Source organism: Scyliorhinus canicula, chromosome 22 (assembly GCF_902713615.1).
Source record: "Scyliorhinus canicula chromosome 22, sScyCan1.1, whole genome shotgun sequence".
Lineage (NCBI taxonomy): Eukaryota > Metazoa > Chordata > Chondrichthyes > Carcharhiniformes > Scyliorhinidae > Scyliorhinus > Scyliorhinus canicula.
Window position 1 is genome coordinate 1,271,424 of NC_052167.1, and position 26,551 is coordinate 1,297,974.

A 26,551-nucleotide genomic window follows, 5' to 3' on the forward strand; every position below is an offset into this window, starting at 1 on the left:
ATATTTGTAGACATCACGGCATTAGAAATAAAATATCACTGGCCTCCAGAGATGTAAGGCCCTTATACTCCTAACTCTTAAAGTGGAAACTCAGCTCGCAGCTTTAATCATTGTGGACCCTGGAGACAGAATTCATTCCTCCTCCCAAACTCGGCCTGATGTTTCTTGGAAAAGTTCGGGACACAAAAGTGGGTGTGACTTCCTTTCTGATGGCAGTCACGTTTGACAGGCCTTTCAAATCATGGCCTCCTTTGGTCTTTATTCACTGTTGAAAATCCATTCCACTGCAAACTCCTCGTGCATCATTCACGCTTTTTGAGTTGAAACCACCGTGTGCAGCAACTGGCGGTTTGCCTTCAATCATTCAACGAGGCTGGAGTGATGGGAACTTATCAGAAGTTACCTGGCAGAATGGAATGAAAATACAGTCGGAAACATTGAGGGACGAAGTAGCTTTGCTCAACACCCCCCCCCCCCCCCCCCCCCCCTCCCTCTCTCTGAGCCAAACTAGCCACCGCTGAACGTTGGACTGGGCTCCAGTTTCTGGGTCTGTTATTAGAGATCACCCACTTATAACGGACCATTCCCCAGTGGTCCCTTCAAAAGCCCATGTGCAGCTCAAGCCATGGTAACATGATCGTCCCTCCACCATTTCGACCCTAGCTAAATAAAGAAGCTGGGTTTTATTTTCTGATCCCTACGGCTCGACAGTGTGTCCATAACATTGACCATAACTCCAAAGCTGTTGCCTGTAACAGTCAAACAAGAAGAACAAAGAACAGTACAGTTTGGGAACAGACCCTTCGGCCCACCAAGCCTGTGCTGATAACGTAATACTATAATCTTTATTAGAGTCTCATGTAGGCTTACATTAACACTGCAATGAAGTTACTGTGAAAATCCCCTAGTCACCACACTCTGGCGCCTGTTCGGGTACACTGAGGGATAATTCAGAATGTCCAAATTACCTAACAAGCACGTCTTTTGGGACTTGTGGGAGGAAACATCAAGATGCCTGTCTATACTAAAGCCTTCTGCACTTCCAGAGTCAGTATCCCTCTATTCCATCCTATTCATGTATTTGCCAAGGTGCCTCTTAAATGCCGCTATTGTATCTGCTTCTGCCACCTCCCCCGGCAGAGCATTCCAGGCCCTCGCCACCCTTTGTGTACAAAACAATCCTCGCATATCTCCTATAAACTTTGCCCCCTGCACCTTAACTCTATGCCCCCTAGTAATTGACTTTTTCACCCTGTGAAAAGGCTTCCGACTATCCAGTCTGTAGAAGGAGGCCATTTGGCCCATCGAGTCTGCACCGACCCTCTGAAAGAGCACCCTACCCAGGCCCACTCCCCCGCACCTAACCTGCACATCTTTGGACTGTGGGAGGAAACCGGAGCACCCGGAGGAAACCCACGCAGACATGGAGAAAAAGTGTAAACTCCACACAGACAGTCACCCCAAGGCCAGAACTGAACCCGAGTCCCTAGCGCTGTGAGGCAGCAGTGCTAACCACTGTGCCACCGTGACAAGTGACAAGTCAGGTTTGCAAACTGATCTTCCAGTTCACAGAATCATAGAATTATAGAATTTACAGTGCAGAAGGAGGCCATTTGGCCCATTGAGTCTGCACCGGCCCTTGGAAAGAGCACCCTACCCAAGCCCACACCTCCACCCTATCTCCGTAACCCAGAAACCTCACCTAACCTTTTTTTGGACACAAAGGGACAATTTAGCACGGCCAATTCACCTAACCTGCACATCTTTGGACTGTGGGAGGAAACCAGAGCACCCGGAGGAAACCCCGCAGACACGGGGGAAACGTGCAGACTCCACACAGACAAGTGACCCAAGACGGGAATTGAACCTGGGACCCTGGAGCGGTGAAGCAACCGTGCTAACCACTATCCTGCCACGCCACCAAGTATTGAACCCTCCGTTTCTGATTTCTGTAGCTATGTCCTCACATTTCTAGGTGCCAGGTTTAAAAGAAGGAAAGAATTGAATTGTGGTAGGGCCAAATGTGACATCCGCCCGCCCTTGGGTGCATTGCAGCCAATCAAATGCTTCTTCAAAGTGTAGTCACAGTTAGCTTAGCCCTGATTGCAGAGCGAATCTGCATATCCTCAATCTGTGAGGTATATTTAGTCACATATAACAGCAGTTCTTTAATCCTGGGCCATTTTTCACGGTTGTATTCAGTTGAGCACGAAATGCATGTCATAAACCAACAAGTAACTTAAACTCTTTGCCACGTGGCCTTTCGTTCTACCAGAGGGTGAAGATTTCTGCTTGCTATTCATACTGAAAATGTAAACACATTCTCGATCACGTATGTGTAGTTTTTGGTGTCACTGATAGCACAAATGTTCCCTGCTCCCGATTTGCTCAGTGCCTCCGAGCTGAGGTTTGCAGTGAGTAAAATGGCGATCAACCAGGCTCAAATGTGATCGAAATCAAACGTGTGTTTGGAAACTGCACAAAGGATTCAATAGCGATGACTCCTCGTGACCTGGGCTCTCTGTGACTGGGGGCTACAGAGGATCATCGAAAAGACTTTACAAACGGCTGAATATGAAAGGCAAAGATATGTCCAGAGGCCTCGTGAAGTAAATGCGGACAGCTTGCCAACAGGGCGGCTCTTGATCCCAGTCTCGCCTGACTCGCGTGCCCAATCTTTAACTGGATGGCGAGCACTGTGAGTGTTGGAAGGCTGTCAGAGGTATGGAGGAAATCCATCTGGAGGGCCAGTAAAGGGGAGGGAGGGAACGTTTCAGCACCTGTCGAGCCCCTAAATGAGAGCCAGCATCTAAGCAGAGCAGGGTACTGCATAAAGGTCATGTAAAAAAAATTGCCATGTTATGCAATAGCACAAAGGGTTCTGTTAATGATGGATTGCTTTGCAGCTCTTAAGAGACTTGGCAACGATAACTCATTCTTCCTGGTTTGTTGTAACATGCCAGCCATTCAGCTCAACTTTCAATTCACTTTTAGAACCAAACTCTCTAATGTCACAGCCTGGCTCAGATGATTGAATCTCTTCAGAGGCAGAAGGTTGTGAGTTCAAGCCCCACTCCCAGGACTTGAGCACCTAATCTAGGTTGTCATTGCAGTGCAGTACTCAGGGAGCCCTGCACTTTTAGCAAAATACCCTCCAGATGAACTACTAAACCAAAGCCTTGTTTGCCTGTTTAGTCGAAATGTAATGGGGATCGATTGGTGGTATTAAATATTCCCCCCTCAGGGGCAGCACGGTGGCGCAGTGGTTAGCACTGCTGCCTCACGTCGCCGAGGTCCCAGGATCGATCCCGGCTCTGGGTCACTGTTTCACCCCCACAACCCAAAGATGTGCAGGATAGGTGGATTGCCTACGTTAAAATGCCCCTTAATTGTAAACAATTAATTGGGTATTCTAAATTTAAACAGAGAAATACCCCCCCCCCCCCCCCCCCCCAAAATCAGCACCACCAAGAATGGATTAATTGGCTACACATTGGCCTCCCACGAAGATGGTTGATAATGTCCGAAGTGTTTTGAACAGTAACGTGACACTGTGGGTCTCTATTGAACGCAAAGTTTAAAAAATAATTGGATAGTTCCGTGACTGGAGACTATAGGAAGGACGTGAACGCATTGGGGAGAGTGCAAAAGATGGTTCCAGGGATGAGAGATTTCCGGATAGATTGGGAGAGGCTCTCCTTGGAGAGAAGACGGCTGGAAGAGGGGATTTGTCGGAGCTGTTGAAAATCATGGGGGAGCTGGACAGAGTAGACGGGGTGAAGCTGTTCCCGCTCGTAAAAGGGTCAAGTCCGAGAGGGCACAGATTCAAAGTGTTTTGCAAAATAAGCACATGGGATGTGAGGTTTCTTTTTCACACAGCGAGTGGTTTGGGCTCTGGAATGAACTTACTTCCACCACTTGGAAATGTGCTGGGGGCAGGTTTAATCGAGGCATTCAGTTTGTTAAAGATAAATTTCGAGTACCCAATTCTTTTTATTCCGCTTCAGGGCCAATTTAGCGAGGCCAATCCACCTGCCCGGCACATCTTTGGGTTGTGGAGGGTGAAACCCACGCCGACACTGGGAGAATGTGCATACTCCACACGGACAATGACCCGGGGCTGGGATTGAACCCAGGTCCTCGGTGCCGTGAGCCAACAGTGCTAACCACTGTGCCACCAAGCTGCCCTATTCAAGGCTTCCGAGGGTATTAGATGATCATTGGAATATAAACAATGTGCAGGGTGACAGGGGAAAAGACAGGAGAATGGCACTAAATCATGATGCTCATATGGAGAGCCAGTACAGATACGATGGAAGGAATGGCCTCCTTCTGCGCCTAAATACTCCTGTGATTCTGTGAAGTTGGAGACATCACAGAGACGGGTTTTGACTCCATTACCCTGGTGGGTAATCTAGTTGACAGTAACATAGAGCACGGAGGGAGCCCTTTCAGCACATCCTGCCTGTTCTAGTTTTCTGAAAGAGCTATCCCATTGCTTCCGCACTGTCCTGCTGCTTCCCCATAGACCCCCAGGTTTTTCTTTTAAATACTTATCCAATTCTCTTTTGAAAGTTGCTATTGAATCTACTTCCGCTGCCCTATCAGGTAGAATGTTCCAGATCATAACTTGCTCTATTAAAAAAAAAACTCAACTCCCCTCTGGTTCTTTGATCAATAAGTTTATACCTGGTGTCCTGTGGTCACCAAACCTCCTGCCAGTGGAAACAGTTTTGCCCTACCTACCCCGTCAAAACGCCTCATAATTTTAGCCAGCTCTATTTAATCTCGACATTCACTGTTCTCAAAACCACCTGATTCATGTGGCATTGAAATCGGGCAGGTTTGCATTGGATTATGGTTAAAGGGCTGCGCACGTTAATTGTTTTTTTTTTAAGGATGACCTTTTTGTCTAACCAAAGTTCCGAACCCCTCCAGGACCATGGAATCCCAACCGACATGGGTTACGCAGTGGCCCCCCATCATTCGGGGGTGTACCCGGTTCACAGGCAGCTGTACGAAGCCTGGAAATCTATCTGGGGGATTCGGGTCACCAGCACTGAGGAATATCCGCATTTAAAACCAGCTCGGTATCGCCGAGGATTCATTCACAACGGGATCATGGTGAGTGCCTAATCTCGTGGCGCAGTGAGTTCTTTCTGTGATTATTGGCTTGCTCCGGTTGTTGTGTCTGAGTCATTTGTCCGGTGCAAGCCTAGATCAGCGGGCCACAGGCGACGCTGCTTTGTAAATCTCTCTCTTCCCCCTCTCTGTAGTTACGGCAGAGTTTTCTGTGTTATACTTTCCTCCAGTGGTTCATGTTGGAATTGCTCAATGTTGTGGATACCGTGCTAGCAATGAGGTTTTTTTTTAAAAAGGCCTGCATTTATGTAAGCAGCCTTGAGATAACCCAGTGAAGTGCTTTTGAAGTGTAGTCACTATTGTAAGAAATGTGACGGTGAAGTTTTACACAAGTTCCCACAAACAGCAATGTGATCATGACCAAATAACCTGATTTATTTCTTGAAGTTTGGAGGTAAATATTGACCATGTCCACCTAGAGGGCAGACTGGGCCTCAGTGTAATGGCCTGGCCACAAAGCAGAACCTCCGACAGTGCAGCGCTCTCTTGCCGCTGCATTCAAATTCAGGCTGAAGTGGCAGGTTGAATCCCTGGAGTCTGACCACGAACCCATGGGTTTCTGACTGAGAGGCAGGAGCACTACCCACTGAGACACAGCTGAGGGCCCGTGGAGCCACCCAGGATGATGTACGGCTGATATACTGTTTATGTGCTGGATTACAAGGCTCCGCGTTTGGAGCATCACCGAGTCCCCTCCTGTTTCCTGCTGTGCAGGAACTGAAGGAAAATCAGCCCCAGGGATGTGATTCAGTAATGTCTGATGCACAGGTCACATGCTTGCATGTTGGATGGGGTCTGGACTAGACTCCGACATTCCCACGTCCCACCGTGGGCACGGTATGCAGGCCGCGAGTGAGGATTAAGCTGCTGGATGAGGAGCGGAGGGCAACTGGCTCGAAAAACATGTTGATTTCCCTGTCATTCTCCACCCCCAGCGAGCTGCCAACATCTTGATACACTGGAGAGGGTGCAGCACCGATTCAGCGGAATGACAGCCAAAAAAGGGTTAAATTAGGACAGGTTGCATAGATTAGACTTGCGTTTCCTTGAGTTTAGATGATTGAGGAGTGATGATATTGAGGTGCTGAAAATGTCCTTGAATTTCAACCCCTCCCTACACGCATGTGTACACCCGCGCGCGCACGCACACACACACACACACACACACACACACACACAACAGATGCGGCGAGCCATTCAAATCTCCGTTGACTTTGGCAGGACCACAGGGGGAGGGGCCAGAGATTCCCAACCAATGATATGAGGAGTTAATAGAATGGTCAAGCGAGGCTATTTCCTTCGGGTGGCATGTGGCGCAGTGGTTAGCACTGGGACTGCAGCGCTCAGGTCCCAGGTTCGATCCCGGCTCTGGGTCACTATCTGTGTGGAGTTTGCACGTTCTCACAATCTCTGTGTGGGTTTCACCCCCACAACCTAAAGATGTGCAGGGTAGGCGGATTGGCCACACTAAATTGCCCCTTAATTGGAGAAAAAGTAATTGGGTACTCTAATTTTTTTTTAAAAAGGGAGGCTATTTCCTCTGGTAGGAGATCAGCAATTATATAAATAAATGGTGGAACAGGCTTGAGGGGCCGAATGATTTCACGTTCCTGTTCCTCTTCCATTTGCCGTTGACTAGCCTGTTCGGAGGTGTGAGGGCAGTTAGGAGTGATGCAGCATTTTGATTTAATGCTCGAACTCCTTCCCTCTCCTCACTCTTTGTCCCGACTATCACTCACCCTGAATGGACTAGACTTGAGTGTCGAAGATTGAGGATTGATTGAAGTGAAATGTTGAAGTCGATTGGAGAGATATCGAGAGATTATTTCCTCTGGCGGGGTAAGGTGGCGTCACTTTAAAATTCAAACACGGCTGATCAGGGACAATATAGAGAAGCACCTCTTCACGCAGTACAACTGAAACAGGTCATCAAGGTCCAGCTGTCCTCTCCTCTTCATCCGCACCTGTGATCTCCCCTCAATCTCATTTCACCCACTTCCTCGGCGTCTCCCCTTCCTCCTGCTTCCCCACAATCCGGGGGAAATGCATTTTCAATAGAGCTGCCAGCAGCGTGTGAGTGATCACAGCCCTCTGCCTACTTGCTGTCGGTCCAGTAGTACAGCTTGTTGAAGAAACAGTGCAGCCTGCTCCAGAGCAACTTTTATTTCTACTCGGTAATGCTGGTAACTAATCATCTTAATTGGCACCAGAGATTACCATTTGCTTTGGGGGCGAAAAAAAAGCCACTAATGAGCAGAAGCAGCAATGGGCGCATCTGATTCATTAATTTATGATTAGAATTGTGTGCAAACATTTGAAATTGCGTTCGGTGACTGGGTTATGTAATCTGTAGACATGTGCAGTAACGTCATAGATAGTCCTGTTCAAGATGGTTTGGTGGCGACACAAGGGAGGTGTTGTCATCTGGATTGTACTGCCTGAGAGGGTGGTAGGAGCAGATTGAGTTGTATCTTTCAAAATGCAATTGGATAGATACGTGACGGCAAAAGATTTGCAGGGCTATGGGGAGTGGGATTTAATTGGACACCTCAACCAAAGAGCCTGTGGAGGAACAATGGGCTGAATGGCCCTCTGCTGCGCTGCATCATTCCGCGGTTCTATGATTATTGGTATTGAGTAAATAATAACTTGCAGAATGGGCACGGTTTTCTGTAGAATCTACAGCGTACAATGCCGAGGGCTTTTAATCTCAACCTACCGTTCAGGGTTTTGAATAGCCTTTCAAAATAGAAATTTCAAAATTGCCTTTGTTAAGCTTTTCATAGAATCATAGAATTTACAGTGCAGAAGGAGGCCATTCGGCCCATCGAGTCTGCACCGGCTCTTGGAAAGAGCACCCTACCCAAGGTCAACACGTCCACCTTATCCCCATAACCCAGTAACCCCACCCAACACTAAGGGCAATTTAGCATGGCCAATCCACCTAACCTGCACATCTTTGGACTGTGGGAGGAAACCGGAGTACCCGGAGGAAACCCACGCAGACACGAGGAGAACGTGCAGACTCCGCACAGACAGTGACCCAGCGGGGAATCGAACCTGGGACCCTGGAGCTGTGAAGCAATTGTGCTAACCGCTATGCTGCACTTTTACGTTAGTAGAGGGGTTGGTTTGTGGTCCTGCACAGTGCTCGTGTAGAATGAAGCTGGAATCAGCTAAGTATCACGGGAATTGAATCCCAACACTCTGGAGTTCCTCGTCGCGTCCGACTAAAAACTGTGTCCAGTCACTGGATTCCATTACGGAAAAGGTGTTGCACGTTTAGTGTAATCTCACGCAGTGGACAATGTGCCATAACAAGCTGCTGTGTGCAGAAACAGAATCTAAACTGATGATGTTGGTAGAAGTTTGGTTAACCTTTTCTTTCTCTCTCTTTCTCTCTCTCTACACATCATCCAGGTTTTGCCTCGCCAAACCTGTGGGCTGTTCACACATACCATCTTTTATAACGAGTATCCAGGAGGATCCAAGGAGTTGGACAAAAGTATTCGGGGCGGAGAGCTATTTCTTACAGTGCTGCTTAATCCGGTGAGTGACAGTTAAGGGGGCAGCACGGTGGCACAGTGGTGAGCATTGCTGCCTACGGCCCTGGGTCACTGTCCATGTGGAGTTTGCACATTCTCCCCGTGTCTGCGTGGGTTTCGCCCCCACAACCCAAAGATGTGCAGGGTAGGTGGATAGGCCATGCTAAATTGCCCCTAAATTGGAAAAAATAATTGGGTACTCTAAAAATTTTTTTTTTTAAAAGAGTGTCATTTAAGACCGATTTAACCATGAGAAGATTTCCCTCCCCTCTGCAGTGAGATCTGGCTGGTCGGCACTAATATGGGCATTTGGTCACCCTTGTGAATTTTGCACTGGGACAGATAACAGAGGACACCAGTTCCTTCGTGGGTTAGACCAGTCGATCACAGTTAAAGTTTGGCTCAAAGTCCTGTTAATGGGACATTCCTGACAGACACTGGGCAGCACGGTAGCACAGTGGTTAGCAGAGTTGCTTCACCGATCCAGGGTCCCAGGTTCGATTCCCGGCTTGGGTCACTGTCTGTGCGGAGTCTGCACGTTCCCCCCATGTCTGCGTGGATTTCCTCCGGGTGCTCCGGTTTCCTCCCACAGTCAAATGCTGGCATTACCAGCGACAGCACACGCCCCATGAAAGAAAAGAACATTTGCTGTAAGCAGTGCCTTGGAATAGGTAACATTTGCCGAACGCTTCTCATCCCAACGTGCGAAAGCAGCTTTTAAAAATAAAATACAAAAAGAATAACATTAATTTCATGCAATTTATGGTCAATTATGGGCAAATTATTTGCCGATTAACTTGCCAGAAATTTACAAGCACCTGGCAATATGCTTACCTCTGTAATTGGGCTGCGAATGTTTACAGCAATTAAACTTTGGTGGCTTCAAAGGAGAGGCCATGTTCACACAATAGCAATTGAGCAGCTGAACAATATACAGTACATTTACATGAGATACTCCTTGTGATATTACAAGACAATTTTGTCATCAAGCCTATTCCGAGCAACTCCACAGGAGTTCAGCTCGTAATTTATGGAGCATGGAATGTTCTGGCACTAAATATGCGCACTGTTGCTTAAAAATACAATGTATTGGTATCAATGAAAGGGAATGCCAGCACCAATGGCCTAGGCAATGGAGGCCGGAAACTGGGAACAAATGCCAGTTAAAGCTAGTACTGTGTAACATTTATTAAACAGGGTCAATGTGTAACATATTAAAAACTTGTCCCATCTGTGAAACGTTATTTCTGTGTCAATACTTTTGTCACTGTTTGCCAGCATTATGAATTCCGATTTCCATGATTATAGGATCACAGAATAGAATCATAGAAACCCTAGAGTGGAGAAGGAGACCATTCGGCCCATTGAGTCTGCACCGACCCTCTGGAGGAGCACCCTACCTAGGCCCACATTCCCGTAACTTCACGTAACCTTTGGGCACCAAAGTTTAATCATGGCCAAATCCACCTAACCTGCAGACCTTCAGACTGTGGGAGGAAACCGGAGCACCCAGAGGAAACCCACGCAGACACGGGGAGAACGTGCAGACTCCGCACAGACAGTCACCCAACACTGGAGTGACGGCAGCAGTGCTAACCACTGTGCCGCCATGCCTCGGCCCTCCAGCCAAAGGAAACAATATTGTTGCTTCAGTCTGTCAAGCCCCTGACAGGATTTTAAACATTTTAATTAGATCCCCTCTCATACCTCAGTCACAATGGAGGGCAGCTATGTAAACATGTCACCATCCTCCCATAGCCTCTAGTTTATTTTTATAAATTTAGAGTACCCAATTATTTTTTCCAATTAAGGGGCAATTTAGCACGGCCAATCCACCTACCCTGCACAGCTTTTGGGTTGTGGGGGTGAAACCCACGCAGACATGGGGAGAATGTGCAAACTCCTCATGGACAGTGACCCAGAGCCGGGATTAGAACCCGGGTCCTCAGCGCCGTAGGCAGCAATGCTAACCACTGCGCCACCGTGCCGCTCTAGCCTCTCAGTTTAACGATGCCAAGCTCCACGCCGAAGAAAATGTTAAATCCAAGCCACTCCATTGGATCCATGTCCTGAAGTCTGCTAGCCCTTTGACCTCTAACCCCACTTCACCCAAAAACCATATTTGGGCTCGGTCCCATGATTTCAGTGCCTTAGGAGGTCACCCAGCAAACTCTATATATTTCTTAGGTACCAGGCCATCAATTCAAAGCTTTCATCAAACCGAAGATACATAGTGATGAAACGCTCATAGCATTCAGCGAGTTAGGTGACATCTGAGGGGTAAGGGAGTAGAATTAACCTTTCTAGTTGGTGACGGTTCATGCAGATTATTGAAAAGTAACAATTTTAAGGCAGGACGGAGGCAGGGAAAGAGGGAAGGTCTGTGATTGGGTGGAAGGCAGGAGAGATTAAGTGACCTGTGCATTGACGGGGTAAGGAAAATATAATGGAGTAAATAATGGAAAGATGGGTCATAGGGGAGGCGTGAATGGCAACAGCAGAACCATTTCCGCCACTTTCTGTCTATAACGCTGGGAGCAGTGGTTATGATGTGACATTGTGGAGCTCGCTGTCGAAACTGGAAGGTTGTGAAGTAAATGTCCAATTGAAAGAGGAGGTCCTGCTCCTGGGGATTCACAGCGACAGTGGAGGAAACCGGGCGCAGAGAGATCCGAGTGGGATGGAGAATTAAAACGGCAAGCGGCTGGAAGCTCGCGGCCATACTTGCAAACTGACCAGGCGTGTTTAGCGAAGCAATGCCCCGATCTGCGTTCGATCTCCCCAGTGCCAAGGTGGCTGCATCGTGGGTGCTGCTGAAAGTTAGTGTTGCCCGACTCCCTGGATTATGCATTGCAAGAAATACAAGGGAACGCCGGGGTCCGTCACCATCTCGAGGAAAGTCGTTTGTGGTGGCACTGGGGAGATTGAACGCAGATCGGGGCATTGCTTCGCTGAACACGCCTGGTCAGTTTGCACGTATGACCGCGAGCTTCCAGCCACTTGCTGTTTTAATTCTCCATCCCACTCGGATCTCTCTGCGCCCGGTTTCCTCCACTGTGGAGGCCTGCATTCTATCTCAACACCCAAGATTTCTTTTTAAATCACTTGATTTTACTTGGACCATGTAACCACTCTTGGATATCCATAACTCTGTATACAAAAGCTTCTGCAATGAATTTATTGCCCTCAACTCTGTGTGTCAAAATCGAGATTCCATTCAAGCACAAAAAATATAACGATGGTATATCTTGCTGTTGAATATATGAATGTTGGCCTGAGTCCATGTCTCAGAAACAATTTAAGGGTCCCTCGACATACATTCTTCCTAATGGTGGTGGGGTGGGGTGGGGGGGGGGTTAGTCTCGGGTAGGTTTGTGCAGGTGTTCAAACATAACTCGAAGCTTAAATTAGGACAATGTTGGAAGTGGCTGTGTGTGTGCATGCATACACGTATGCGCACGTGAGTGTGTTTGTGTGCATGCATATGTGTGCATCTTGTGTATGCATGCGTGCACCTGGCTGTATGTACACGTGTGTACATGCATATGCGTGTGTGTGTGCACATGCATGTGTCTGTGTGCGTGTGTGTGTGCATGTACACATGCATGTGTCTGTGTGTATACATACGTATGTGTGTGTGCATACCCGTATATGTTTCTGTGTGTGTCCATGCATCTCTCTTTAATTAAGTTGTGTGTTGAAACAAGGACACTGAGCAACTCATCGGAAGAGAAGGACGTTTTATTTTGTTGCCCAATTGCTTCCACAAAATGTTTCTGAGAAAGACGAGCTTCATAATGAGTTCAACTCCTTTGCAAGGTGGATAATGCCAGTTTTATCATCTTAACAATAATGTCTTCTCGGGGCAATTTACATTTCAGCTCTGCAGTGTGTTCTAAGGGTTCAACAGCAAATAATTTCCATTTAAATGCATCTTGTGTCACTCGTTGTACTTCAAAATTGTTACTGCATGTGATTGTGATGGGTAAAATTTGACATGTGCCCATATTTTGGAGATAAGACTGGTGCGATCCTGTCCAACATAGCAGTGGGACAGGCACCACTCTCTCCTAATCTACACCTGTGTTAATGCCACCATTATAATAGTCAGGCCCATTCTCTTCAGGTGACCTGAGCAGCCTAAAGTGGTCGATAGGTTTGAATGTGTTAGTTAGGTGGCCTAACGCCTGTTGAAGGAGCCGATCTCTGTCAAATCGGTTTAGAACGAGTTGAAAGAACGCGCTCTGGATTATTCAGTCACTGAGAGGTGAGGTTCCTTTTGAGCTTAAATTTCAAAAGGAATCTTCCGTGGAGGCAGGACCGGCCCCTGACGATGGTGTGAACATTTCCTCCCTGAGCATTGGCACAGGCAGCTTTCTCGTACATTGAGGCCCGTGAGCCACTTTCCATTGTTCCCCTTCGAATCTGCCAGACCCTGGTATTTGCACGTCAGAAGTACTTGATTGGCCGCAAAACAAATCGGAGATGTCCTGAGGGTTGTGAAAGGCACTATAGAAATGCAGAAAATGGAAACGTACTTGGAATTCTGTCTGGGTCAAGCCGATTTGTGGGATAATTGGAGTGTGCCGATGCCAGGTTATATCCCACACTCCCAGCTGTCTCTGTAACTCTGTTCTTTTGCTGGCTGCCTTCAGCGAATTTGTTCTTTAGTCTGATTTAGCACAAATTCTGCAGGACAAAATTCAGCCAGATTGATCTGCCATTGATTCCGACAGGGCAATCTACCCGCCTGTCGCAGGAACCTTCCAGCAATTTCCGAGAGTAGAATCTGGTCGTAACATTAAGCACTTAAATTCCAGCATAATACAGCTGGATGTGTGCATTCAATCAGAGTTGGAAACATCTGAATCCATCCACTTATGGCCTTCTGCCACGATTCCATTATATTAATTTCCCCCATCCCCCTTGTGAAACACCCTGTGTAAGGGTGAGGTCACCTCACTGAAACACTCGTTTGTTTATAGAAACAGATACAATTTTGCATTAAATGAGACAAACAAATGACTTCCATTAGTGTAGTGTCTAATCCCACCTCTTAAATGTTCCTAAGTTTATTCTGTCAAGTGGAAACAAAATGGCAACAAGCAATGTGGATGAGGACACAATTAATCCGTTTTTGGGATGGTGTGTGGTTGCTTTGGGATGGTGTGTGTTGTTTTGGGATGGTGTGTGTTTTGCGTTGGGATGGTGTGTGTTGCGTTGGGATGGTGTGTGTTGCTTTGGGATGGTGTGGGTTGCTTTGGGATGGTGTGTGTTGCTTTGGGATGGTGTGTGTTGCTTTGGGATGGTGTGTGGTGCGTTGGGATGGTGTGTGTTGCTTTGGGATGGTGTGTGTTGCGTTGGGATGGTGTGTGTTGCGTTGGGATGGTGTGTTGCGTTGGGATGGTGTGTGTTGTGTTGGGATGGTGTATGTTGCGTTGGAATGGTGTGTGTTTTGGGATGGTGCGTGTTGTTTTGGAATGGTGTGTGTTGTTTTGGGATGGTGTGTGTTTTGGGATGGTGTGTGTTGTTTTGGGATGGTGTGTGTTGTTTTGGGATGGTGTGTGTTGTTTTGGGATGGTGTGTGTTGTTTTGGGATGGTGTGTGGTTTTGGGATGGTGTGTGTTGCGTTGGGATGGTGTGTGTTTTGCGTTGGGATGGTGTGTGTTGCGTTGGGATGGTGTGTGTTGCGTTGGGATGGTGTGTGTTGCGTTGGGATGGTGTGTGTTGCGTTGGGATGGTGTGTGTTGCGTTGGGATGGTGTGTGTTGCGTTGGGATGGTGTGTGTTGTGTTGGTATGGTGTGTGTTGCGTTGGGATGGTGTGTGCTGCGTTGGGATGGTGTGTGTTGTTTTGGGATGGTGTGTGTTGCGTTGGGATGGTGTGTGTTGCGTTGGGATGGTGTGTGTTGCGTTGGGATGGTGTGTGTTGCGTTGGGATGGTGTGTGTTGCGTTGGGATGGTGTGTGTTGCGTTGGGATGGTGTGTGTTGCGTTGGGATGGTGTGTGTTGCTTTGGGATGGTGTGTGTTGTGTTGGGATGGTGTGTGTTGCGTTGGGATGGTGTGTGGTTTTGGGATGGTGTGTGTTGCGTTGGGATGGTGTGTGGTTTTGGGATGGTGTGTGGTTTTGGGATGGTGTGTTTTTTGGGATGGTGTGTGTTGCGTTGGGATGGTGTGTGTTGCTTTGGGATGGTGTGTTGTTTTGGGATGGTGTGTGTTGCGTTGGGATGGTGTGTGTTGCGTTGGGATGGTGTGTGTTGTGTTGGGATGGTGTGTGTTGCGTTGGGATGGTGTGTTGTTTTGGGATGGTGTGTGTTGCGTTGGGATGGTGTGTGTTGCGTTGGGATGGTGTGTGTTGCGTTGGGATGGTGTGTGTTTTGGGATGGTGTGTGTTGCGTTGGGATGGTGTGTGTTGCGTTGGGATGGTGTGTGGTGCATTGGGATGGTGTGTGTTGTTTTGGGATGGTGTGTGTTGTGTTGGGATGGTGTGTGTTGCTTTGGGATGGTGTGTTGTTTTGGGATGGTGTGTGTTGCGTTGGGATGGTGTGTGTTGCGTTGGGATGGTGTGTGTTGTGTTGGGATGGTGTGTGTTGCGTTGGGATGGTGTGTTGTTTTGGGATGGTGTGTGTTGCGTTGGGATGGTGTGTGTTGCTTTGGGATGGTGTGTTGTTTTGGGATGGTGTGTGTTGTTTTGGGATGGTGTGTGTTGTGTTGGGATGGTGTGTGTTGCTTTGGGATGGTGTGTTGTTTTGGGATGGTGTGTGTTGCGTTGGGATGGTGTGTGTTGCGTTGGGATGGTGTGTGTTGTGTTGGGATGGTGTGTGTTGCGTTGGGATGGTGTGTGTTGCGTTGGGATGGTGTGTGTTGTGTTGGGATGGTGTGTGTTGTTTTGGGATGGTGTGTGTTGTGTTGGGATGGTGTGTGTTGTTTTGGGATGGTGTGTGTTGTTTTGGGATGGTGTGTGGTGCATTGGGATGGTGCGTGTTGTTTTGGGATGGTGTGTGTTGTTTTGGGATGGTGTGTGGTGCATTGGGATGGTGTGTGTTTTGGGATGGTGCGTGTTGCATTGGGATGGTGTGTGTTTTGGGATGGTGCGTGTTGCATTGGGATGGTGTGTGTTTTGGGATGGTGTGTGTTTTGCGTTGGGATGGTGTGTGTTGTTTTGGGATGGTGTGTGTTGTTTTGGGATGGTGTGTGTTGTTTTGGGATGGTGTGTGTTGTTTTGGGATGGTGTGTGTTGTTTTGGGATGGTGTGTGTTGTTTTGGGATGGTGTGTGTTGCGTTGGGATGGTGTGTGTTGCGTTGGGATGGTGCATGTTGCTTTGGGATGGTGTGTGTTGCGTTAGGATGGTGTGTGTTTTGGGATGGTGTGTGGTGCATTGGGATGGTGTGTGTTGTTTTGGGATGGTGTGTGTTGCGTTGGGATGGTGTGTGTTGCGTTGGGATGGTGTGTGGTGCATTGGGATGGTGCGTGTTGCTTTGGGATGGTGTGTGTTGTTTTGGGATGGTGTGTGTTTTGCATTGGGATGGTGTGTGTTGTTTTGCGTTGGGATGGTGTGTGTTGCGTTGGGATGGTGTGTGTTGCGTTGGGATGGTGTGTGTTGCGTTGGGATGGTGTGTGTTGCGTTGGGATGGTGCGTGGTTGTTTTGTGGTATGTGTGGTTATAGTTGGACTAGGACACAGAGAACTCGCTGCTGAAATTGAGAACTGCAACTGGATTTTTAATATGCAACTGATTGGCAGGTCTGACTTGGCAAATATTTCTCCTGAAGGATGCAATCTCCAACAGTGCAGCACTCCCTCACCCATGCAATCTCATGCCAGATCATGCACTGGGCCTTTTACCCACAATGTTCTAACTCAGGAGAAGTGGTGCCACTGAGCTCCGTGGATAGAAATGATCACAAAAGGATTTTTACCCATTACAGTGGTTGTCACTGCTGCCTCACAGCTCCAGGGCCCCGGTTTCATTCCAGCCTTGACTGTCTGTGTGGAGTTTGCACTTTCTCCCCGTGTCTGCATGGGTTTCTTCCGGGTGCTCCGGTTTCCTCCCACAGTCGAAAGATGTGCAGGTTAGGTGGATTGGCCCTGCTAAATCGCCCTAGTGTCCATAAAAGGTTAGGTCATGTCAGTGGGTTAGGGTGGAGGTGTTGGCTTGGGTAGGGTGCTCTTTCCAAGGGCCGGTGCAGACTCGATGGGCTGAATAGCCTCCTTCTGCACTGTCAATTCTATGATTCGTTTGTCAATACCTTTCTAGAACTGGGCAACTCTTCTGAAATGTCATGTTCTGGCTGCCTATTTTTCAGTCTCACTTCAGTAACTTGAGAAACATTTGGTGCTCAGGTTCAGCATGTGGACAGTGACACAGGGCCTAAAGGTCTTCTAGAGACTAAGAGGAACTGAAAAATGTTGTTTTACCCAGCTGTGGCTCAGTGGTAAGACACTCATCTGTCGATCAGCAGGTTGAGAGTTCAAGTCCAACTCCAGGAACTCAAACTCAAAAACCAAAGCTGGCACTCCATTGATTTAGTCATGGAATCACCGAATTTACAGTGCAGAAGGAGGCCATTCGGCCCATCGAATCTGCATCAGCCCTTGGAAAGAGCACCCTACCCAAGCCCACACCTCCACCCTATCCCCGTAACCCAGTAACCCCACCCATCCCTTTTGGACACTGAGGGGGCAATTTAAAAAAAGATTCAATGGCACTATTTAAACATTTATCCATGAGCCAGCATCGCCAGAAACAGGTTACCTGGTCATTTGTCAATCTGCTGTTTGCGGGATCTTGCTCTGTACAAATTAGCTGCCATGTTTCCCACATTACGACAGCGACTGCACTTCAAAAAGTCCTTCAGTGGCTACTTTGGGAATGGCCTGAGGTTGTGAAAGGTGCTATATAAATGCAAGTCTTTTACTTATTTTGTCTTTCCTGCCTCTGTGGAGTCTGGGAGCTAATGCAAGACTGTTGATTCATTGGCGGTCAGAATGGCGATGTGATTTGAAACATTATTGGTCCGCCTGGGGTCCTTCATTCAAATCAGGAAATGCCTTTGCTAAATGAAATGCAAAAGACTTGTTTAAATTGTGCACTCGCTGGCTTGGTTTCATCAGGCTTGTGAAAGCGAAAGCCACTAATTGATGTGATTTATGGATGGGCTTCACATTCTAATGGGAAGATTTTGATTTAAAATGACTAGTTGCCGGGTAAATTGAGTCATAAATGAACCACTCCCATAGTCTGGCTTAGACATTATACCATCTGTCCTTGTGGCTGCTGGCCACCTGACTTTAGTTAGCCCTTCAGAGGCCCCACACCTTTCCAGCAATGCAGAACACTGGGTTTTGCCTCTCGTCAATCTGACTTTAGCTGTGGCAACTCTGGGCTGTAAATGATTCTGAGCTGTTTCCGAGAAATGAAGGGAGCTCATTTCTAAGAAGCAGAATCACTGAGGCTGTCGGGCCTCGCGCCTTCAGTTTGTGTAGGAAACCCGGGAGCTCCGCGAATACACGTTAATGTTATTAGAGGGCAGATGTCCTACTCTACAATTGTGTCAAACCTGTTTCCTCAGTTAGAAGAGCTTGTGGTTTTTTTTTTAACGGGGCCTGACGATGTGTCAGGGGCACAATCCAAACCATTTCCCGCACATTTCCTACCCCTGTACCTTAAAATCCATGCCCCTGGTTAGAGACCCCACTATTAAGGGTCCTTCCTCTCTCCCCTATCTGTCTCCCTGGTGATTTTGTACACCTTGATCAGGTCCCCCTCAGACTTCTCCAAGGGAAACAACCCCAGCCTCTCTTCATAGCTGGTTTAGCAAACTGGGCTAAATAGCTGGCTTTTAAAGCAGACCAAGGCAGACCAGCAGCACGGTTCGATTCCCGCACCAGCCTCCCCGAACAGGGGAATGTGGTGACTAGGGGTTTTTCACAGTAACTTCATTTGAAGCCCACTTGTGACAAGTGATTTTCGTTTCATTTCATTCAGCTGAAATGCTGCGGCCTAGGCAACGTCCTGCTGCGTCTCCTCTGCACCCTCTCTGGTGCAGTCGCACAGTTCCCGCACACCGAGCAAGGCCGCAGGCTTTGGTAATGAGAGCTGATGGGCAATGTTTCTCGGTAACGCTCGCCATGTTGTCTTACATTCGCACTCTGTTGTTTGACTATATTGGATGGTTTTCAGGGTTAGAAGGAAGGATATTGATTGTGCTGCTTTGATGCAGAGCTGATTGTGCCTAGTTTGCATCATGGTAAACGACAAAAGGAAGCGTGAAAAAATAATAATCTTTTATTGACACAGGTATGAAATTACTGGGAAAAGTCCCTAGTCGCCACATTCCGGCACCTGTTCGGGGAGGCCGCTACGGGAATTGAACCCGCGCTGCTGGCCTTGTTCTGCATCGCAAACTAGCTGCCTAGCCCACTGAGCAAAACCAGCCCTTAAATGATCCAGGCTCTGCGGCTGCATTATTATTAAAATCGTTCCTTTCAAAGAAATCACATCATCCGAAGCGAGATAAAAACATCTGTGACTGGCCCCATTGTTTTCAGTAATAATGTCATCAAGCCAACTTTCCAAACTGAATCTGTGAGAGTGAGGCCAGCCATGAGTTTTTAATTATTATTATTACTATTCTTTCATGGGACCTGGCTAGGCCAGCATTTTTATTTCCCATCTCTAACTCCCCTTGAAAAGGTGGTGGTGAGCTGCCTTCTTGAACCTTCCAGATAGTAGAGAGGTTTGGAAGGTGCCAGTAAAGGAGTCTTGGTGAGTTCCTACAGTGCATCTTCAATATGGTACATATGGCTGCTACTGTATGTTAGTGGTGCAGTAAGGGGGGGGGGGGGGGGGGGGCGTGCAGGGAGTAATCTCACAGACCACTTTATCCTGGATGGTGTTGAGCTGGCTTGAGTGTTGGAGCTGCAGGTTAGGTGGATTGGCCATGGTAAATTGTCCCTTAGTGTCCAAAAAGGTTGGGTGGGGTTGCTGGGATGGTGTAGAGGTGTGGGCTTAAAGTAGGGTGCTCTTTCTAGGGGCCGGTGCAGACTCGATGGGCCACTCATCCAGGCAGGTGGAGGGTATTCCATCATACTCCTGACTTTTTGTAGGTGGTGGACAGGCTCAGGGGAGTCGGGAGGTGAGTCATTCTCCCTATAATTGGTATTTCTGACCTGTTCTTGTAGCCACAGCATTTATATGGCTGGTCCAGTTCAGTTTTTCGATGATGGACAGAGGGTTTTTCTCTCTCTTGATTGGTCAATTGTATATTTTGGCCTCTCGCGCAATTTTATACCAGCTGACAAATGTTTAGAGTTCTGATTGGCTTCCTGTGACATAATTAGATCATTATAAATAACAATGGGTGCTGTCGTAATGGTTGGTAATGATTCAGTAAAGACTGACTTCCCTCCCCCTTCTTAAAAGTGGAAAGGGCAATGGCGATTGGTTTCCAGTTAAAATGCCTGTTTGGGAACTCAGTGAGCTGCCCCTAGAACCCCTCCAGCACGTCACAGAAAGGATGAACTTTCTGATATCTCGCCAGTCCCACAATCCTAGCCTTTGAACATCTTCCAATCTTCGTTGCAGAAGCATACCTTGACTGCTCTGGAATTCCCTATCTGAACCTCCCCATCACCCTCGATGCTCCTTAAAAACTTCCTCTTGCAGAGTGAAGGGTTAACGGTAATGTATAAACCTCTGGTCTCCTGCCATACTGTTGCACTATGTGCCTCAGTTTCAATTTTCTTTAATATAACGCTGCTATTAAGCGCTTTGGGCCGTTTTGTTTATTAAAGGTGCTATATTAATGCACGTTGTTTTGTAAAGTTCATAGAATTTGCAGTGCTGAAGGAGGCCATTCGGCCCATCAAGTCTGCACCGGCCCCTAGAAACAGCACCCTACTTTAAGGCTGCACCTCTACACCATCCCAGCAACCCCACCCAACCTTTTTGGACACAAAGGGACAATTTAGCATGGCCGGTCCACCCACCCGTACATCTTTGGACTGTGGGAGGAAACCGGAGCACCCGGAGGAAACCCACGCACACACTGGGAGAACGTGCAGACTCCGCACAGACAGTGACCCAAGCCGGGAAGCGAACCCGGGTCCCTGGTGCTGTGAAGCAACAGTGCTAACCACTGGGCTAGATTTAATAACAAGCCCAATATCTCTTAAAGTTCTAGAAAATGTTCAATCATTTATAAAGTGATAGAACTATCATGAACTTCAAATAGTAAAAACAAAAGAGATATTTACACTTTGGACACAGAGGGAGCGCATGGCTCTCACGCTAAATGTTGTGAACAATCAGCACACTTCTCACTTCACCTGCCCTCGTTTTACAGGCAAATTAATTCAATCGGGCTGGTAGGAAAAAGACAACACGGGTGGAAATCAGCAGAACATGTCAACTTTGCGCGCGGGCAACGGTCAACAAAATGTCTGGTGGGCCCCAATCAGAACGCAGATGGGCCGCCTGTGACCCCTGGGCTGCAGTGTGCCTACACCGAGCTACATCCTTTCTGCCAGCCCATGTTGCTTCACATGTTGAGCTGGATTATGTGGCGAATGGAGTTTATTTTTCTCTCCGCTGAGCCAGGTTAATGAGATGATCTCTTTTGTTCTATTGCGGAGTACACTTGCTCCATTGAAGTTAATATTTAAACAGACTCGTTGGGAATGTGTTCCACGAGTCGGTTGGACTTCTCTCCCGTTTCAAAAGCAAACATCTTTGCAAAGTATACCGCGCAGCGACAAAAAAAAAATAAGGAGGAAAGTCAATTGAACCAAGGTCTGTGTGCGATTTATTGGGAACTGCCAAAGTAGGGGGGGGGGGGGGTTGCTCTGCACAGACAATACACAATCCTTCCCTGTGATAAAGACCTCTCTAAACTGAATGAAATAAGCTTTGTTCCAACCCGAAAATATAGGAACCCAACTGACTGATCACATTAAGGGCTTTGAAAAACATGGACTCTTGTTTGCATAGCGTATGTAACAAAGCGCACTGTCCAAACATTTAACTGGTATTGCATGTCTGCTATTGGAGATGTGCCACCTCTCTCTCTCTCTCTCCCCCCCCCCCGCCCTTCCCCGGTCAAGTGGAAGAGGTGAACTGGATCACTTCAGTTCAGGAATGAACGCACCCAGTCAAAATGATTTTTCTCCGTCTATTTATGTTGAAATATGGGGGTTTCTTTTTCTGAGTACACCAGCCCACCACCCGACGCACTTGCCCAGTCCCCAACCACTCCCAGCCTCGTCTGCCTCTGGTGGACAGACTTCGCACTTCCTCACGAACCCTTCGGCACTCCAGACATTTTCAGCCTCTTCCTCTTCCGCCACCCCTCTTCCAATCTTAAGCTCATCCAAAACTCTTGCTACCTGCTTCCAACTTGCACCACGTTCCCCCATCACCACCACCGCCACTGCTCCCTGAACTAGGTTGGCTCCCGGTTTGGGAATACTTCCATTCTAAAATTCTGACCCTTTGGGCGGGGTTTCCCACCTCGCCGATGGTGATTGCGGCCTGCCGTTACCGGCAGAAACTTTCGGGATGGCTGCTGTCGATGGGATGTCCCGTTATTTTCACCCTCTGCCTTTTTCCTATCCCCTCCAGTTCCACAACCCTCCATGATATCCGTGCTCCTCCAAATCTAATTTCTCGTGCATCCCTGATCGGTGGCTACCTGTGAGTCTGGGGCCACATGTAGGCCAGACCAGGTAAGGACGGAAGATTTCCTTCCGTCAAGTGATCTAGATGGTGTTGTTTTTTTAAAACAACAGTCGATGATAGTTTCATGCGATTAATTAAATTAAAATTCCACCGGTGCCGGGACATTCCAGTTACCCCACCGTCTTCCCCGCTGTAATTTAAATGACTGTATTCTCAGTTAAATATGTGCTTCAGACCAGACACGACTCTTGCTTTAGCACATGAGAGATGACAGTCAGCCACGCCTTTTAATTCAAAATCAATTCAGCAAAATCATCTGAGTTCAGTTTCCTATCTTATTTTTTAAATTTAGAGTACCCAAATTTTTTTTTTTCCAAATAAAGGAGCAATTTAGCGTGGCCAATCCACCTAACCTGCACATCTTTGGGTTGTGGGGGTGAGATCCGTGCAGACACGGGGAGAATGTGTAAACTCCACACGGGCACTGACCCGGGGCTAGGGATCGAACCCGAGTCCTCGGCGCCGTGAGGCAGCAGTGCTAACCACTGCGCCAACGTGCTGCCACAAGTTTCCTTTTTTAAAGCGCTAACTTACTATTTCCTGTGTTATTTTTGTAGGTTAATTCCCGTAAATGGATTATTTAATCCTTGTTAGTGCAGAAGTGACTAATTTTGCGAGTGGCCAGGTAGCTTTGAGCCTGGTGAGGTATCATTGAGCATGTGTGTGCAATTCATCACAAAACATTGGGGTTGAGGTTTCGTCAGAATTTTTCTTGCCAACACTGGAACTGGTTTTGAAAGAATGGGCACAGATTCTTGGGGGGGGGGGGGGGGGAATGGCCTCCTTCTGTGTTGCACTACTCTGAAGGTGCTGGGGGACCTATTCCAAGAAACAGTGGCCAGGGGTCCTCTGGCATTCCTCCAAATTCCGGGGCAGCACAGTGGTTAGCACCGCCGCCTCACAGCGACAGGGACCCGGGTTCGATTCCAGCCTCGGGTCCCTGTCTGTGTGGTCTGCACGTTCGACCCGTGTGTGCGTGGGTTTCCTCCGGGTGCTCCGGTTTCCTCCCACAGTCCAAAGATCTGCAGGTTAGGTGGATTGCCCATGATAAAATTGCCCCTTCGTGTCCAAAAGACCGGGCTGAACATGGGTAGGATGCTCTTTTGAAGGATCAGTGCGGACATGATGGGTCAAAAGATCTCCTTCTGCATTGTAGAGTTTCTATGATTCTATGAATTGGGCATTCCTGTCACCTCCGCCTGGTCAGTGAATTTGGGGAGGACCTGCACTGGAAGCTGATCCTATCTGCAGCTGTTTTCTCACGTGTTGCTTTTCTAGTTGTCGTAGTCAGGAGCAGAAATCCTGACTGATCAAAGCCCAGGGATGCTGAATGCAATTTTGGTGCCCAGCTCTTGCTAACCTTGGTCTAGGGCAAAGCAGGAACTGAACGATCTTCCGAGTCTGTGCAGCTTAGAACCACAACTGGTAATAAATGGCGATAAAAGCCAGCTTACTCACGTGTAATTCACAACCGTACTGCTGCTGCAGGGATCCATGCATTTTTTAAAGTCGCTGACATAGGTTCCCATAATTTTAGAGATATGGAGGACATCTGTCGCAAGACATTTCAATATAGCGACAAGATCCCCGCTACTTTGCAAAAGCCACAGTTGTCACATTGGTCGCATCAACAGGTGTGAATAAGTTATTAGGAATGCAGCTTAATATCAAATTAAGCTTCACAAATTAGCCATTGCCCCAGATAATGGAGTAATTATGCCGGACATGTCACCATTTAGTCAGGTTGTGTCCACAGTGGAGCGACAGCTTGAAAATGCTGGAGTTTGCACAGAGTGAACAGTTTCTGTGCGGGCCCAGAGTTAGCCTGCGCACGGGCCCAGAGGGAGGTAGCCTGCGTGCGGGCCCAGAGGGAGGTAGCCTGCGTGCGGGCCCAGAGGGAGGTAGCCTGCGTGCGGGCCCAGAGGGAGGTAGCCTGCGTGCGGGCCCAGAGGGAGGTAGCCTGCGTGCAGGCCCAGAGGGAGGTAGCCTGCGCGCCGGCCCAGAGGGAGGTAGCCTGCGTGCGGGCCCAGAGGGAGGTAGCCTGCGTGCAGGCCCAGAGGGAGGTAGCCTGCGCACGGGCCCAGAGGGAGGTAGCCTGCACGCGGGCCCGGAGGGCGGTAGCCTGCGTGTCGGCCCAGAGGGAGGTAGCCTGTGTGCGGGCCCAGAGGGAGGTAGCCTGCGCGCGGGCCCAGAGGGAGGTAGACTGTGTGCGGGCCCAGAGGGAGGTAGCCTGCGTGCGGGCCCAGAGGGAGGTAGCCTGCGCGCGAACCCGGAGGGAGGTAGCATGCACGCCGGCCCAGAGGAAGGTAGCCTGCGTGCAGGTGGTTGCCTGCACATTGCTGAATGCTGCTACGGTTCCAATTTCAAAAGGATGATTACCTTTGCTAAAATGTGAGAGGGAGGAGTTTCTGACGTGTAAACTATCACTGGCTGATAGCATTTTGGGTGGGTAGTTCACGGCTGCAGTGTTTAGTCAAAGGTGATAAATATACGTTCGCAAATGTAGCACAAGAGGATGACATTTAGCCCTGTGGGCCATTGAGTGAGATCATGGCTGATCTGTGCCATGGTGGGATTTGAACAGTAAGATGAGGATTGTTATTTTCTGGAAAGGTTTGGCAGTAGAATGATTCCGGTAACTGTGCTTTCATCCAAGAGGCTGAGAGTTCAGAAACCAACCATGGCGAGATTAGATTTTGATTTAATAAATCTGTTCAGTTGTGAGCGGCTGGAGTGGGCAAGACAGGGTCCCAATGACCCTGTCTAACCATTGGGCACAAAAGGGGCAATTTAATGAAATGAAAATCGCTTATTGTCACGAGTAGGCTTCAATGAAGTTACTGTGAAAAGCCCCTAGTCGCCACATTCCGGCACCTGTTCGGGGAGGCTGGTACGGGAATTGAACCGTGCTGCTGGCCTGCCTGGGTCTGCTTTCAAAGCCAGCGATTTAGCCCAGTGTGCTAAACCAGCCCCTACATGGCCAATCCACCTAACCCGCACATCTTTGGACTGTGGGAGGAAACCGGAGCACCCGGAGGAAACCCACGCACACACGGGGAGGATGTGCAGACTCCACACAGACAGTGACCCAGCCGGGAATCGAACCTGGAGCGGTGAGGCAGCAGTGCTAACCGCTGTGCCACCGTTGTGACATGTCGGCTTATACTACAGTTGACTTTCATACACTCTCTCACAACTTGAAACTTTTAACAGGAATGAGATGAAAGTGGTGGTTTGGGGGAGGGGTGGGGGGGGTGGGACAGCGGTGGGAAGAGGTGGGGGCGGGGTGGGGGGGTCACCGGAGGCCAGAATGGGAGGAGCGCAAAGATGTCGGAGGATTGTAGCACGGGAAGAGGTTACACAGAGAGGTGGGGGGGGGGGGGTGCGAGGCCAAGGTGGGATGATTAAACTTTGAGATGAGAATTATTATATGTTGGATTGAGCAATATTGAAAGGCAGCGCAGGGTTGAGGAGAGTATCAGTAACCCTGGAGTCCGTGGTGTCCCGAATTCAGTTCAGTTTGTGCTGCAGTTTGTGCAGGTTAAGGTAGCGGAGATGGTTTTGGTCGATTTTAGGAGTTTGGCTCGATGGCAGGTGGCAGGGAGAGCAACAGAGGGCACACACCTGTTCACTAAACGGAGAGGCATGATGGTTAGCACTGCTGCCTCACAGCTCCAGGGCCCCGGGTTCAATTCCGGCCTCGGGTGACTGTCTGTGTGGAGCCTGCACGTTCTCCCTGTGTCTGCGCGGGGTTTCCTCCCGCAGTCTTCAGATGTGCACCTTGGGTGGATTGGCCATGCTAAATTGCCCCTCAGTGTCCAAAAGGTTAGGTGGGGTTACGGGTGGAGGCGTGGGCTTAAGTAGGGTGATCTTGCCAAGGGCCGGTGTGGACTCGATGGGCCGAATGGCCGCCTCCTGCCCTGTAAATTGTATGAAATGATGTGATTCAGCTGCGATGTTGCTGTGCTGGCTGTGGTTTGACCTGCATTATGGGGATGGAATTTAATTTTGCTCCTTGCTAACAGGAGAACAGTCGGCCTTGTCCATTTTTACTGCAATTACCCGTCAAGGAATGTTTCTGTCCAATTACGTTGATTAAAGTCAGTATCTGAGTCGAAAGCAAGTG

General features: G+C 48.5%; 1 protein-coding gene across 3 annotated transcripts in view; it reads left to right on the forward strand.

The window, feature by feature from the left end:
• ndst2a (N-deacetylase/N-sulfotransferase (heparan glucosaminyl) 2a) overlaps positions 1–26,551 on the forward strand; it is a 544,670-nt gene that overhangs the window by 500,759 nt on the left and 17,360 nt on the right. For all 3 annotated transcript variants that reach the window (XM_038782800.1, XM_038782799.1, XM_038782801.1), the window contains 2 exons: positions 4,939–5,124; positions 8,563–8,691. In XM_038782800.1, the coding sequence (XP_038638728.1) occupies positions 4,939–5,124; positions 8,563–8,691 (315 nt within the window). The remainder of the gene's footprint in view (positions 1–4,938; positions 5,125–8,562; positions 8,692–26,551) is intronic.